The sequence below is a fragment of the Sinocyclocheilus rhinocerous genome, unplaced genomic scaffold (assembly GCF_001515625.1).
Source record: "Sinocyclocheilus rhinocerous isolate Xijiao unplaced genomic scaffold, SAMN03320098_v1.1 scaffold1864, whole genome shotgun sequence".
Taxonomy (NCBI): domain Eukaryota; kingdom Metazoa; phylum Chordata; class Actinopteri; order Cypriniformes; family Cyprinidae; genus Sinocyclocheilus; species Sinocyclocheilus rhinocerous.
The window spans coordinates 630883-646659 of NW_015639085.1; the positions used below are offsets into that span (position 1 = coordinate 630883).

The 15777-nt window shown below is 36.0% G+C and overlaps 1 protein-coding gene across 2 annotated transcripts; it reads left to right on the forward strand.

The window, feature by feature from the left end:
* The first annotated feature begins 518 nt into the window (after positions 1-518).
* Positions 519-13069, forward strand: LOC107751000 (FYN-binding protein-like). Of its 2 annotated transcripts, none has more exons than XM_016566569.1 (16): positions 519-604; positions 4742-5309; positions 5538-5592; positions 5980-6056; positions 6869-6903; positions 7041-7075; positions 8512-8623; positions 8738-8897; positions 10586-10739; positions 10838-10854; positions 10946-11000; positions 11922-11985; positions 12118-12280; positions 12475-12508; positions 12612-12649; positions 12803-13069. In XM_016566569.1, exons 1-16 carry the CDS (start codon positions 602-604, stop codon positions 12826-12828), a joined length of 1596 nt encoding a protein of 531 aa, XP_016422055.1. In that variant the 5' UTR covers positions 519-601; the 3' UTR covers positions 12829-13069. The 2 variants fall into 2 exon arrangements, with proteins under 2 accessions (XP_016422055.1, XP_016422056.1); XM_016566570.1 differs by having other exon boundaries at positions 10841-10854.
* Positions 13070-15777: the final 2708 nt, after the last annotated feature.

Sequence of the window (15777 nt, forward strand, 5' to 3'; positions counted from 1 at the left end):
TTTAAACCACATAAACAGATTTCATTACACCAAATACACAAAATAATGTTCTTTTTAGCAGCATCATATGACCCCTTTAATATTTTATGTCTACAAGAAGAAAAAAGCCACAAAAAATGTGTGATTTTCCTTTATGATCGACAGAGGGAGACAAAGCTCCGTCTGCCTCTCCATCACTGTTTAGATGTGAAAGAACGGCACTGCCAGCCTCACACAGACTATAAAAGCAATATTCAACATTTAAAATCTTCCCATAATTTATATTTAAATATTTATATCAAATTAAACCATTACTCAAGTCACCAATAAACAAAACTATCCACGTTCCGAGGCAATACAACTTCTCACGTCTGTTTTTTTTTTTTTTTTGGTTAAGACGGGGTTTAATGTAATGCATCTTACAGCCTCCTGAGACCAGCTGATAGGCCTATTATGTAAATGCGGAGTTGCCCAATGGATTTGCCTTCATTCATTTCTAGAGTACTTCCTGCTTGTAACAGGTTTGAGTGGTCGCTCATCTGCGCTTCAGGAAACTGCTGCAGTCTGCCGCTCTCTTCAGCTCAACTCACATGACATCAAACTTTGGAAATAAGACAGACACATGGTAAGGCCAGCTTGATTCTCTTTTAGCGAAATTACCGTAAATAGGTATTTTCAAACCTCCTATAGAATTATTAGATGACTGCTGAGGAATCAGTTCATTCTGATAGCCTACTGATATCATAAAGTTGGTCAGACATGAAATTTAAATGTTAAATGTTAAGTTTTATTATTATTGTTGTTACAACCTTTTAAAAAGCAGGCCGTAGTGCACAGGCTCTGTCTCAAAACATAGTTTTTGGTCACCATCCACATCAGCAGACGAGACCCCAAAATACTGCATGCGTGCTGTTTAGTTCTTCAGAGACCTCTCTGTTTTGAGACACAGTCAGTAAAACTTCTTCTGACCCGAGTGTGTTGAGAAACACTCTAAGCATGACTTTTCTTAACCTAAATCACCTTTAACCCTAAAGTAGCTCATCCTGCTTTGTCTTGTTTCATGATGTTTTGGTCACTTTATTTTAAGGTTCAATTCTCGCTATTAACAAACCATTAACTACGACTTTTGCCTCAATAAACTCCTAATTTACTGCTCATTAATAGTTAGTTTAGGTAGTTGTTAAGTTTATGTATTGGGTAGGATTAGGGATGTAGCATATGGTCATGCAGAATATGTGCTTTATAAGAACTAATAAACAGCAAATATGTTAATAATAGGCATGCTAATAAGCAGCTAGTTAATAGTGAGAATTGGTCCCCATACTAAAGTGTTACCTTTTTCTTCTACACTGAATACCTTTCACACATTTCAACTTCCTTTCAAAATGATAATGTGAAATATCACTTAGCCTAACCCTGAGTCGAAATGTAGCCTAATGTGAAAGCCTGTAAAGATGTGCTTTCCTTGTATCTTTTCACACTCTGCAGGCAGAGTATCGATAAATTGATATCTGGATTTGTTTAGTGTATGCTATGCTTAGAGTAGAGAGAAATTAGACCAACGTTTTGTGTTGATATAGTGTCATAACAACAGAAAGGTTTATTGTTCATTGTGTACTGTAATAAATCATCATTTTGTGTATTGATGCAGTTTATCAATGGACAGCAATGACCATAGACTACAGATTCTCTGATTAGTGGTCAATCATTATGGGTTTTTCTGATTTTTAAAACTAGATTTTAGTGATAATCGCATGCCTCAATTGAAGACTTCTCACCAAAATTCTCATAAGAATGGAAAAGGAGTCTCTAAAATTAAGAACGATAACTTTAGCGTGATTTTAAAGCATGAAGGATATAATTGTTTGGATTGTGGCAAGAACAGATAAGACAAAGCTTTCATTTTTCTTTTGTCTCTGACACGGGTTGCGTTTTTAGCAAAGCATGCAGCTGACTGGTTCACTTTTGACTGTCATCTCTATGACAACCACTGCTGAATGATGTGCTGTGCAAAGGTGTGTGGTTGGAGACACTTCCTGTGCCTCACTATTGTTCTGAATCTGCTGCTCACTTCTTAAACAGTTCGTGACAGTTCATTATCTTCCCCGCAACGTGTGATGTCTTTGAGTTATTCTTTCAAAACACAACGCATATTGACAGATGCATGCTAAATCGTAGAAAATTATGTATGCACTCAACATTTGAGGAAGAAGGTAAACAAATTAGCAACAATCAAAGCTCAGTCCTACTCAGGGTACGAGATGCTGTGATGACAATGTGTGGTCTGAGGTCTATTATAGTCCATTCTGCCAACACCATAGCGATGGCATACTTCTGCTAAAAACTTCTGCCTTCCACAACTGATTTTGATCAATGCCTATTTTTGGACAATCAACAATGCATTCTATTACAGTTAAGTCCTCTGAGCAAGTTAATCTCTGTCGATAACATCTGTGGCCCTACTGTCGATTACCACAGAAAATCATTATGACCCATCACAGAGTTCGTAAAGACAAGCAAAATTGCTAAATAAGAATGATTACGATAAAGGCAGTCTACGTTTTTGGTTTAAGATGGTGTTTAAACAAAGAGGCAACAATTTACCTCCGTAATTTGAGTGAAACAGCTATTTGAATAATCAAGTAGCCTATTCAAAAATGATTGCCCACTGTCAGTAGTGTGGGGATGTACGAAGTATTGCTCACTTTACGCGAAATTACAGGTAATGCAGGTTCCTACTGAAATTAATGGATCTGATGTCATTCAAAAAGGAAAATTCATTTAGGAGATTCTAAAAATGTTTCGATTTTTTTTTTTACCTCAGAAAAACATTGATGAATTGTTCACAAGAATGTATATTTAAAAAGTAATAAAGTATTTTTTGTTAAAGTGCAAAGAGCTTAATGTATTTTGAACCTCGGATATTCCTTTAAAGGGGTCATATGATGCTGCTAAAAAGAACATTATTTTGTGTATTTGGTGTAATGAAATGTGTTTATGCGGTTTAAGGTTCAAAAAACACATTATTTTCCACATACTGTACATTATTGTTTCTCCTCTATGCCCCGCCTTTTTGAAACGCGTCGATTTTTACAAAGCTCATCGGTCTGAAAAAGCGAGGTGTGATCTGATTGGCCAGCTATCCAGTGCGTTGTGATTGGCCGAATTCCTCAAGCGTGTGACGGAAATGTTACGCCCCTACCATATTGTGATGCCTGCGGCAACCACATGTGACGACCCCGGGCTGGACTCCGCTTCGTCCACGGTGAAAACCGATCCAGCGATCCACAGCGCGAAGTTGTTGTACTTCCTCAGCGACCTGCACGGATCAGCTCCAGGCATGACGAAGCGATATAGTCCTCTTTTGGAAGGCCAAACAAAGTAGTTTCGCTTTCACAACGAAAAACACAGCGGCCTATATATGACCCCTTTAAATGTTTTCTTCTGTGTGTCCTTCACAGTTCTTCTGTAGTAGTTACTCAAGTCAGACATTGAAATGTGATATTTGTTGGAATTTTTTTTTTTTTTTAAGTTCACACCTGCTCTGTAGCCTGCATGCACACTTTTTTTTGTTAATATTGTGTGGTAAAGCACCCACAAGGTCAAATGATGTTTAGATGGATGTTTATGTGACAGAAGCCATTAGAGCTACAAACGGTGTCATGTACTCTTTGGCCCAGTTTCTTTCGATAGAAACACAGCACAAACCAGCGGCAAACACGACATCAAAACATCTAACTGCAAATGATTAACTCTGAATGGTCATTTCCTTCACCGTGTTCATCTACTACTGATTGAAGCATATTCCTTTTATATATATATATTTCATTTGGATTAGCTGAGAATGCTTGACATGAATACTATCCAGAGTAAAAACTGTCACACTGCTAGTATGTTAAACTGTAAAAAAGAAAAAATGTGAAATCTATACGGTAAAAAAGGCAAGCGTAGTTGAACTTTACTGTAAAACATATGGTAGCAACATTTTAAATATTAGAGATGTCCAGTTAAATAAAAAACATGTTTTATGAACTTAAAAAGTGTTAATATATTACTAAAATATGTGTTTTATCTTTATAATATGTTGGCAACCACCTTAAAAACACAGGCGATAAAGAGAAAGCCACATGATTAATCAGAGTTCATCACAAGTAGTTTTTCCATAATCTGAAGTAGATACTAAGTAGTACACAATGTTATACACACAAATACAAAACAGCATTATGGTAACACACGACACTAAAATAAGAAACATTTGTGACGAGTGGGGGCGGGAGCCCCTCGCGGACGACTGCCGCACACAAAACACAAAATAAAGTCCAGGCCTGGTCCTCTCTCGTCTTTCACTGTCGTCACTCCTCCTTTTATACTTCCGGAGCTCCTCCGTGGGACTCGAGACCGGTGAGTGGTGCAGGTGTCGCTCATTATCAATTACTCCACCGGCTCACCCTGCCCCCACTCGTCACAACATTAAACAACATAAAATGTAACCCTAATGTTCATAACTGATAACAAGAAACTAAGAAGAAACACTGAACCATCACATGTGATCTGTCACACAGAGGATTCAGGAAATGTCAATTTACGTTTTTTCACTGTAAATTATAAGATGACTGGCAGTAACAGTATAACTTTAACAGTATTTTACTGTAAAAATGAATGATATGTCGCATTAGATTAGTTTTTACATTTAAGATAAAGCACACCCGTGCCTTTGAATAGTTTCAGAGCTCAGATGAGAATTGATTTTATTTCTTTACAGGAGGAAAATGTGGACGTCAAGGCCCTCCGGGCCAAATTTCACGCTCAGTTAGAAATGGCAGCTTCCGGAGGTGGGTCCCCCATCAAACCTCATACGGTTGGTGCGCTGCCAGAGTCTCTAACCAATGGAGCTCTCCGAAACAAGACTTCAGCTGTGCCTCCAAGACCAGCCTTTCCTTTGAATGCTCATAGTGAACCAGAGATGTTTCATTCGGGTCCTCAGGGAGTCTTCCCAAGACCTCCTCCCTCTCATCGTTTGGGAGCCCAGGAGAGTCCTAAAACGCCCCCTACGGAGGTCAACGTGCCGAGCAGAGTCAAGCTGACAGGAGAACTTCTTCAGCGCAAGATACTTCATCAGCACAGCGACATGAAAGTTTCTTCAGCGTTCAAAGCACCCCTGCCGAGCCAGAGGAGCGTGTCGGAGGTAGTACCGCTAAGAAAGCCGCTTCCCAATGTCGGGCCGCGACCGTCAAAACCAAAACGCCCTCCGTCTGTAAACCTGGATCATTTGCGAAAAAAAGCCCCTGTTGTTCTTCCCAAAAGAAACATAGATCTCCAAAGTTGTAAAGGTAGGAGCCAAACAAATGCCTTTCCAGTCCTTTACTGCATACAAATCAGTAATAAAAATACATTACTCATCAATAAATATTTGCATTTATATGACCTAATGCAGTGGTTCATGTTAACTGTTGTTCATAGACTTTTTCCATGCCATGTTAGGCGAGACTTGTGTACGTAACAAGAATTAACAGGAAAATGTGATGTTTTATTTAGTATTTCTGGTGTATTTTGTGTAGGACCAGCACGGCCACCAAACAAACCCAGCCTGTTGACATCATCGTTTTCAGAATTGTGAGTAATACGTGGTTGTCTATAAGTAGTTGCCAAAGTTTGGAAGAGAAGGGGAAGGAAACTGTAACACAAATGTGTCGTTTTTTCCACATCTGATATGTATCTCTAAATTATGAAGAGGAATAATTCTGAATTGCACCAAAAAACATCTTGCATTCGTACGTGCATCTTACAGTGCGATCTTTCACTCTGGAAGTATGTGGGTGTAATGCACGCACTGTGGCATTTCCTGACTCTTTTTGTAGATTCTTATGAAAGCGGCTCAGATAGCATGTATTGTGTGGCCTAATGGTTATTTTTAATCGCTGATGGGTATGTTTGCTGTTATTGAGTCTGATAGGGCTAGTATGTAATCTAACTCTCATTTCCATGTGTTGTGTGGATCAGAAACGTGGACCACCAAGAGGACTATGATGACATCAGCGCACTCCCACCACCTCCTCCCACACCTCCCAAGCCAAGAGGTAAACGTGAATATAGTTTTCACCTGGTGGGTTATAAAGCAGACGAAAGAATCTCGTAGATTTACACTGAGCAACCCAGCCTTATCTAAAGATCAGAATATCATAGAGACGTGAGGGAGGGCTTTTTTAACTCATGCCTGTAGGAAACCACATAGCAGTGAGCTAACAAAAAAAAAAAAAAACCCATAGCAGTGCCCACACCACAAAGCAGTGCCCTGGTGACCATTCACAGCAACCTAGCACTATGGTGGACTTTTGCCTGGGCAATGTGACCCTGGACCACAAAACCAGTCATAAGGGTCAATTTTGTGAAATTGAGATTTATACATCATCTGAAAACTGAATAAATAGTTGATTTCAATTGATGTATGGTTTGTTAGGAGAGGACAATATTTGGCCGAGATACAACTATTTGAAAATCTGGAATCTGAGGGTGCAAAAAAATCAAAATATTGAGAAAATCGCCTTTAGAGTTGTCCAAATGAAGTTCTTAGCAATGCATATTGCTAATCAAAAATTAAGTTTTGATATATTTACGGTAGGAAATTTACAAAATATCTTCATGGAACATGATCTTTACTTAATATCCTAATGATTTTTGGCATAAAAGAAAAATGGATAATTTTGACCCATACAATGTATTGTTGGCTATTGCTACAAATATACGCCTGCGACTTATGACTGGTTTTGTGCTCCAGGGTCACATATACTCTATCATTTGTTTCAAATGTTTTTTGTTTTTTTCTTTTCTATATGAAGCAGACGTATTACCATAAAAAGACATTCACTGTTTTTGTCTTCTCATATTGCAGACTCATGGACTGACAGTTTCCCTTCTCAGCATGAGGTCGGTCTGTTGGGTTAATTTTGTGTTTATGTGTTTCAGAACAAGTAAAAGAGAGGATGTATGTTTAAGGGTCAGTGGTTTCAATCCTTTGACATGCTTAGCATGTGTTCTAATGTGTTTTTTTTATTGAGTTGTAGGACAGCGATCAAGAAATCTATGAAGACCCAGACAGGTAAGTTATATCAATGTTCATTTACAATGCAAAGTTCCCTTCCCAGTCCACCCAGACCACTGTTAAAACTAAACTGCAACAATGGCTTGTACAGAAATTTGCATGATTATGATGCCCTAAACATGAGCACATTAACACTGCATAGCTTGCTCTATAAGTTATTTGCATATAGAAATATGGTACCTAGAAACATGATACATTGATACAGTTATTAGAGGATACTAATAAAGTTTAGTTTAATAATATCAAGTGTGTGAGCTCATTTCCCCTATTTTACATTTAGATATGTAACCTAACACTCACTTAAACTGTTAATCTTTATAATTTAATAAAAATGTTATATGTAATCTTCTTAGCAAATATAAAAATGAATGTCTATATTTTGTTCTGTGCATTATAATGTGATGCTAAATTCATTTGTAGCATTTAAAACTATTTTAGTTTTTAGTGTTTTATTTTTAATTTCCACTATACTTTTCAAAAGTTGGGGGCCAGTAAGATTTTTTTCTTTTTAAATGTGTTAATAATTTTATTCACCAAGGATGCATTAAATGAATGAAGTGACAATAAAGAAATTTACAATTTTAGAATTTACAATTAAAAAAATTCTAATTCAAATAAATGCTGTTCAGTTTTAACTTTCTATTCTTGAAAAAATCGTGAAAAAATGTATCAGTTTCCAGAAAAAAATAAAATAGATAATAATAAAGGGGAAAGAAAAGCACAAATGTTTGCAGCATTGATAATAATAATATTTTTTTTTTCGAGTGCAGCAAATCAGCGTATTAGAATGATTTATGAAGGATCGTGTGACATCAAAGGCTGAAGTAATGATCATCACAGGAATTAATTATATTTAAAAAAATATTAAAATACAAAATAGTTAATTTAAAGTGTGATCTTTCACAATATTGCTGTTTTTACTGTTTTTTCATCAAATAAATTGAGCCTTGATGAGCATATTCCAAACTTTTGAAATGTAGTGTATTTAGACAAATTAGTTTAGAATTTTAAATTTGGGGATTTATGGGTTATTGGCCATAAGATTAAATTAATTACTGGTTTATTTTATCAGCTATAATTTTACTATCTGTGCATAGAAGTCTAAAAAGTACAGTAGCAAAATACTGTAGCCTGGTTGATCAAGCAAAACTGAATTATATGTACAAGAAATCTTGACTTATTATAAATACATTCTATAATGTATCAGTTAATGGAATAAAATCTCTCTTGTTATGTCCATATGTTGTAGCCACAGACTGCAGGATTGTCACTTAAATGATAATATCTTTAAAAGAAAAGGTAAATGAACAGGGACTGTTAAACTCTAAAAACAGCAGTGTGAACATTCATGAGAATTTCTCTTTTTGGTTTCCACTGAAGAAAGAAAGTCACTCTGGTTCCTTTAATTTCAACTGTATTTCTGTATGTTGCAGACCTGTTCCTGCTGAGAGGAAAGTATTGAAAGAGACTAAAAAGACCGAGCTGGACAAGAAAGAACTGAAGGAAAAGCAGAAGTGGGAAAATGAGTATAGAAAAAAATTTAAGGTAACCCTTTTGTATATGTTGAAGCTAAAAAAGGAAATCATAAATGTGGTTCTATGTCTTTTTGCCTGATTCCTACAGATATTAACATGTTAATAATTGTGTTTGCGTGCATAGCTGAATGGACCTATTGAGGTGATCCACATGGCTCGTGTGAGAGAGGACTGGCAGGGCGGTAAGAATGACCTGACTGTGCGACAGGGAGAGAACGTGGAGATCATCCGTGTGAACAACAACCCTGAGAGGAAATGGCTGGCACGAAACCTGAGGGGCAGCAGTAAGTCAAATACGCTCAAGTTCTAACTGTGACATGCTGTCGATTACCACAGAAAGCCGTTTCGACTAGTTCCTTAGTTTCTGAAGACAAACGAATCAGGTTTACAGCAATGCACTTACGACAGAAGTCTATGATGCAAGACATTCAGCAGAGGAAGTGATGTCAGCTTTCTGATTTAAATCAGAAGTGTGCTGCTTGTTTTCATCATTTCAGAAGTGAGGGAGAAAGAATATCAATTATAAACCAAGTTGTCCTATTCTATTCTATTCTATTCTATTCTATTCTACAGTCCATGGTTCTGTAAAGAAATAAAGTCACTTAAACCACACTATTGCAAAGAGGTTATGTAATTGAACTTAGAAATATGTCAGAGTAAGGAGACCTTAAATCAGCAGAACAATAACATACAATACATTTTAGGGTAATTTAGTGTCATTTAGGTTTGAGTGACTTTTTTTTATTTCTTTTTCATGCTCTTTATACATTTTTTTTTTAATATTGTCTGGCTGGTTTTATGGCTACTTCCATTTTCTCGATCCAAGTCCTCCACCTACATTTTCTTCTTTTTTGATAATCCATTTCATCGCTATCTAAGTCCCCGCCCTATATTTTTGTTATTTTTCGATAATCTGTTTCAATCAGATGCATGGCACAATATGGAAATATCTGTCTCTGCTTCCATTACATTGCAACTGTATTGCAACAAGCATATTCTAACCCAGAATATTCCTGTAAAGTCTGTAGCAGCACAATACCAACTTTGCTTGACGTTTTCTTAAAGGGATAGTTCACTTAAAAATGAAAATTCTGTCATGAATTACCGTATTGGCCCGAATATAAGACGACCGCGTTTTTTCAGATGTATTTCCAAGAAAAAAACATCGTCTTATATTCGGGTCAATACGGTACTCACCCTCATGTCGTTCCAAACCCATAAAATCTTCGTTCATCTTCGTAACACAAATTAAGATATTTTTTGATGAAATCCAAGAGCTTTCTGACGTTCCATAGACTGCAACACAACTACCACGTTCAAGGCCCAGAAAGGTAGTAAGGACATTGTTAAATTAGTGTCAGACGACTTGCGTTCACAATAGTACCACGACGCATGCGTGTGCATTCCTCTGCTTGCAAACAAGGCACAGCAAATCCAGGTTCTTCAAGAAATTGTTGAATAAAGTAGTATTTTTTATTTCTTTGCGCACAAAAAGTATTCTTGTAGCTTCATTAAATTAAGGTCAAACCACTGATGTCACATGGACTATTTTAACGATGTCTTTACTACCTTTCTGGGCCTTGAACGTGGTAGTTACATTGCTGTCTATGGGAGGGTCAGAAAGCTCTTGGATTTCTTCAAAAATATTTTCATTTGTGTTTTGAAGATGAATGAAGGTCTTACGGGTTTTGAAGGACATGATTATTAATGACTAAATTTTCATTTTTGGGTGAACTATCCCTTTAAGAAAATGTCAAGCAAAGTTGGTATTGTGCTGCTATAGACTTTATAGGAATATTCTGGGTTAGAATATGCTTTAATATAAGTTGAATTTGCAATGTAATGGAAGCAGAGACAGATATTTCCATATCGTGCCAATGACCGAATTTTCATTTTTGAGTGAACTGCCCCTTTAATGAGGATAGAAAACAACAGTGTTCATAAAGTTATAAATATGTGTTTACTGTTGCAGTCGGCTACATCAGTAACTCCTGTGTGGATGTGGATTATGAAGAAGTGAAGCGGAAAATCCGTGGTCAAGCCGCACCCTCCTACCACCCTTCTGCAGTCCGGCCCATCAACCCAGAAGTATACGATGATATCGGCTCCAACGACCACCTGGACAGGTGAGACCCCAAGCCTCATGTTCAGGGCAGACAGAGGGTATTTTTTTATGATTTTAAAAGTTTGAGCTCACATTGTGTTTTTTTTTTTCTGTTTTCAGCAGTTTTCACAGTGATGGTGAGTAAACGTATACAGCCTTTTACTTTCCGAGAGGTGATTTTTCATTTTTCTGCACTGGACTTATAAGTATGTGCTCTGCTTCTCTCAGATTTATATGATGACGTGGACCGTGAAGAGTTTCCTCCTCCTCCCCCAGAGATCAGGTGCCTCTCGTCTTTCTTCTCATCTCAGTTTTTTTTTTTCATAACCAGAGTAACCAATATTTAATTTTACACAAATGAAAATGAGGCTACGAGGGATCAGATGTACAGTCTGTTTAGTGTGTTGATCACTGAGCTACAAAATACAAATATAAAACTTGAAAGGATTTAGGGCATAGAACATCACTTCCTCATTTTCATTCATTTTATGTCAAATGAAATGTAACCTGACTAAAGGTGCGGTCACAATCACCATTGTTTGGCGAATTTTCGCAAGCGAACTCCAGTTATTTCAATAGAAATCAACACAGGTGGGAATTTCACTTGAAGGTGAACAATTTCCTCACACAGATTTTGCAGTGGGTTTTAGTTGGTCACACAGATTTGCCGTGTTAACCAACAGAAAGCTGCTTGGTTTAAAAGTGACCTCTGTGTGATTGATGCTTCATACATCACTACACCATTGACAGCAGACAATCAATGGACCTTGTTTGCCCACAACATTTTGCTGAAATTTCACTAATGTAAACTTCCTTCTATTTGCTATTTTCGTCTCATATTGTACACACAAAAAGCTGCTGAAGTGTCTCTCTTCAGCTTCATGCGCTTTGAAGAAATGACAAACTGTCTAAATCATATTTGAACTGTGTTAATGGATAACTACCTGCAAAAGAAAAAGAGGGCTTTGTTTTAGCTTCCCTAACCTGGAGATTTTCTGCATTGATCATTAATCATGTAATGATCAAAATAGTATTTTCAAGCAGTAAACATATATATCTTAATGTTTGACTTCAGAACAAAATTTACAATCTCTTTTTATTTCGAAATGAGCATCACACCATAAATGTTTGTTTTTTTTTCATTTTCTGTGCACTGTAGTGAACACCACATATGTGAGAATTAATACCGTATGGTTTTGTTTAGCCATGATCCCATAAAGGCCAAGCAGCGGGAGAAAGATGAGAAAGATTTTCGAAAGAAGTTTAAGGTGAATCTGTCTTACTTTTGTCCATTTGTATTTTACAGATTAGCTTTGATTCTCGTTGATCATTTGCCATGAGAAGATGTCAGATATCCTAAATTGTAGTAAAAATATAACATGTATGAAACTATTTAACAGTTTGAAGGCCCCATCCGAGTTCTGTACACCATGATGGTGGATCCTAATGCCAATCTGAAGAAGGGTGGGAGCAAGTACCTGGATGTGGTCCGTGAAGAGATTCTCGATGTTATACAGGAGACCAGCAAGAAGCATGTTCTTTGCCGTAATATACAGGGGAAATGTGAGTCACACACACACCACCTGCTGGAAAATATATGCTATTGAAGCTTTGGCTTTTTTCTTTTCCAGAGCACTGAGAAATAAAGATCTCCTTTAATCTGTTTCAAATAAGTGTGTTAAAGTAGTATAAGTAAAAATAGAAGTATAAAATGATTTATCAGTATTAATAATCGTATGCTTTTTCTCATTGCACAGTTGGATATGTACCTTTGAATTACCTTATGCATGAGTATGTATTCGTTTTAATTTTTAAATTTAAATACAGTAATACAAGTAATTCATATTTGCTTAATATTTTGAAATGTTATCAAATGCTCTACTTCCATTTTCAGTGAGAATGAGGTTTATGATGACATTGATACTGCTTCAGGTACACACACACATACACACACACACACACACACACACACATAATCTTATACACATCTTATGGTTTCATCCCATCAAAAGAGGGTTTTATTTAGTTTTATTTGTATTATAATAGCAAATTTGATTTATTGTTTGTTTGTTTGCTTACTGGCAGATATATATGACAATGATGACAGCTGACCTGCTTGAAGATGATGGTTATCATCCATGTAAAAGTGTTTTCACCTGAGAAAGCAAAAAGAGACTGAGCACCATCGAATGAATGACTGACATAGTTTGAAGATGTTTGCTTTAGGAAAACTAAAGCTCAACGCTTTGTACATTGTAGAAATAAGTATTACGGAACATTATAATTATTAGAAATGTTATGATTGAAAGAATATTTTGTAAAGAATTTGACATTTGTAATTATCATAGTGATGTTTTTTTTATATATTTGTTTACTGTCAGATTTTTTTTCTCTTTTTTTTTTTGTTACATATATGACAATCCAAATCTGTTCAAATGAAAATAATTTGTTTGTTTGTTTGCTTGTGTTGAGGTTCGCTATTTACTTTTAAACGTGCTGTTTCAATAATGATGCTAGTCTTTTTTTTTTTCTTTTTCTTTACAAACACTTAAAATGCAATGCCACTGCCTGTTTTCTTTGCCAGCACACCCAACTATGATTGGCAGGTGCAGTAGACACCTTGACGCCGTCACAGTTGCGCTGAAATCGGCTCTTGGCTGCTTTGGTCTGACGTGAATATGAATAATTTCCTGTACGAAGTCTATTTAGCTAACGGAAGACTGCTGTCAAAAATATGAATTTTAAACTAGTTTAGAAAACAAAACAAGCTTTTTATATGTTTAATATGTCTTAGGTTCTGCAAAGTAAAGGCACTACGTCACATCTTTCGTCTAGGAAATTTGCAAAAGAGCCTCTTCGCAGGGTTGAGTGTCTGCAGATGAGAATTGGACTAAAATCATGCAGAATTCAGTCGAGTCATTCATAAATGCCTTAGAGTCATACAGAGAAAGAGATTAAGTGGTAAGTTTGTATTTACATGTATGTTATAGACAGCACGTCAATAATACACCCGTTGTTTACATTTATTAAGGCTACATTAAATAGATATGGCTCAATACTCAATCTTCACACGTTTTCATGTGAATAACTAGTCAGGAATGCGTGTAATCTTCACTATTTGTACAACATTGTTTCATTTCAAGTCGGACATGACGAAAGAACTCATTCAGGATTCAATTTCTGAGTCGAATTAATTCTGTAAGCGCTCCGGCTGGTTTACAAGCGTAAATGATTCAATACAATGAACCGACTCTTAAGAGTCATTCACTCGGGAATCGGGACACTGGTCGATCAATGCATGTTTATAGGTCAGATTTAGATTTGTGCCAATAAATAATGAAATAAAATAATGCACTCACCCTGATAAACAGCAAATTTAAAGTCGTTTCATGAAACACGATGGAAACACAAACACGTGGTTGAAATGAAACCAAATATCGACATCTCGAGGAACATCTGTGGAATTATTAACTAAATTTCGTATAGAAACAAATTATTCTGAGAATAATACTTACTACATCTCCTTAACCCTGTAAATCCGGATATATTAAATAATAGTCATATATATATATATATATATATATATATATATATATGCATAGTTTTATGATGTGTAGCCTATCATACATCAGGCTTAGATGTGAACAACCATCCATTAACGAGCCTAATGTACATTTTATTTCGAAACGAAAGTAATAATCTCAGATTCAAGATCAGAGTCGGGGGAATTCTGGAACCTCTCTGGCTGGTTCTCTAAAATGAACTGACTCATTTAGATCTAAATTCTCCTGGTAAATAATAAAATATAAATGTACTCGCTGTCTGAAAAACACACGTCGCACGAGCACCCTTTACTGGCAGAAATACCAGAAATCTCAATATTTAGGTCACTTATAAACTTTTCACACAGTTCTCCTAGCCAGCTTTGCACAGCAGTGTCTCAAGTCTACTTAGTACTTCATAACACTAGCAAAGATTGTCCTCCAACACAATCTCCACTTAGTCACTCATGAAACAATGACCTAAAAACTCTAACAACAGGTAGCATTACACAAGTTTTCTTTTGTAAAATGTCTTTACAAAATAAGAGCTAGGCCTACTCTCTGTTTGTAATTCACTGCAGTATAGCCATGTTACATAGTTCATATTTACATTACAGTACAAAATCATTCCTATTCCCCAGGTGTTTAGCTACAGCTTATTGTTTTGATAGTATTTTAGATTTGGAATATATACTGTAGAAATGTAGCAAGAAATGTCAGATTATGTTAGGTTCTGAACTAAAGTTTAACAGTTTTGAAAAGATTATATAAACTTGTAAATTGACGAGTAATATTTTGGTGTCTGAGAGAGGGGAAAAAAAAGTAATTTGTAATTTCAAAGAGGTAGTCATTGAATGTAATATTGTGCCAAAGCAATGATAATGATCCTCAGTTTAGTCACATAGACTGCTGTTGATCACTGTGTGAAAAGAGTTTTGCAAAAGTGACCAAAGTATTGAGAAATTGGTTCTAGCGATTGTTAAAAAAAAGTAAGCACTTTTATCTTGGTTGAATTGTATGAATATTATTAATGCAATGCATTTAAGTTGTCCGATTTAGATTTCTCACAGTAAAAGTAAAATCACAATCTGATACACAAGGCAAATTGAATCAGTTGACTGGTTTCATGAATCACAATAGATTCATCCAACTCGAGTGGTTGAAATGAAAACAAATCTGAGGAACATCTGCGGCACTGACAAACTATTATCATAACTTTATGCGAGGACAGACCACACAAAATCTGCTTAAAAACAAGATGATTTCATTTTTATTATATTTTACCAAATTGTCAAAATATAAGGTATAAACATATCATTTATGATCTTAAATTCTATACATAGGCCTATTTTAACTAGTAGCAGTTGTAAAACAAGTATTTCACTGCTAAATTGCACAGATCACATTCAATTTTCCTGAGCAATTTGATCTTTTCTCAGTGTGTATTTGTGTTTCAGAGTTGATACTATGAAAAGAATCGCCCCTCTTTAAATATATATATATATATATATATATATA

Bases quoted from the DNA above. Each gene is read 5' to 3' on its own strand.
- LOC107751000 (XM_016566569.1), top strand. The intron at 5,593-5,979 runs GTGAGTAATACG...TGTGTGGATCAG, and splicing joins ACATCATCGTTTTCAGAATT to AAACGTGGACCACCAAGAGG. The intron at 6,904-7,040 runs GTCGGTCTGTTG...ATTGAGTTGTAG, and splicing joins GTTTCCCTTCTCAGCATGAG to GACAGCGATCAAGAAATCTA.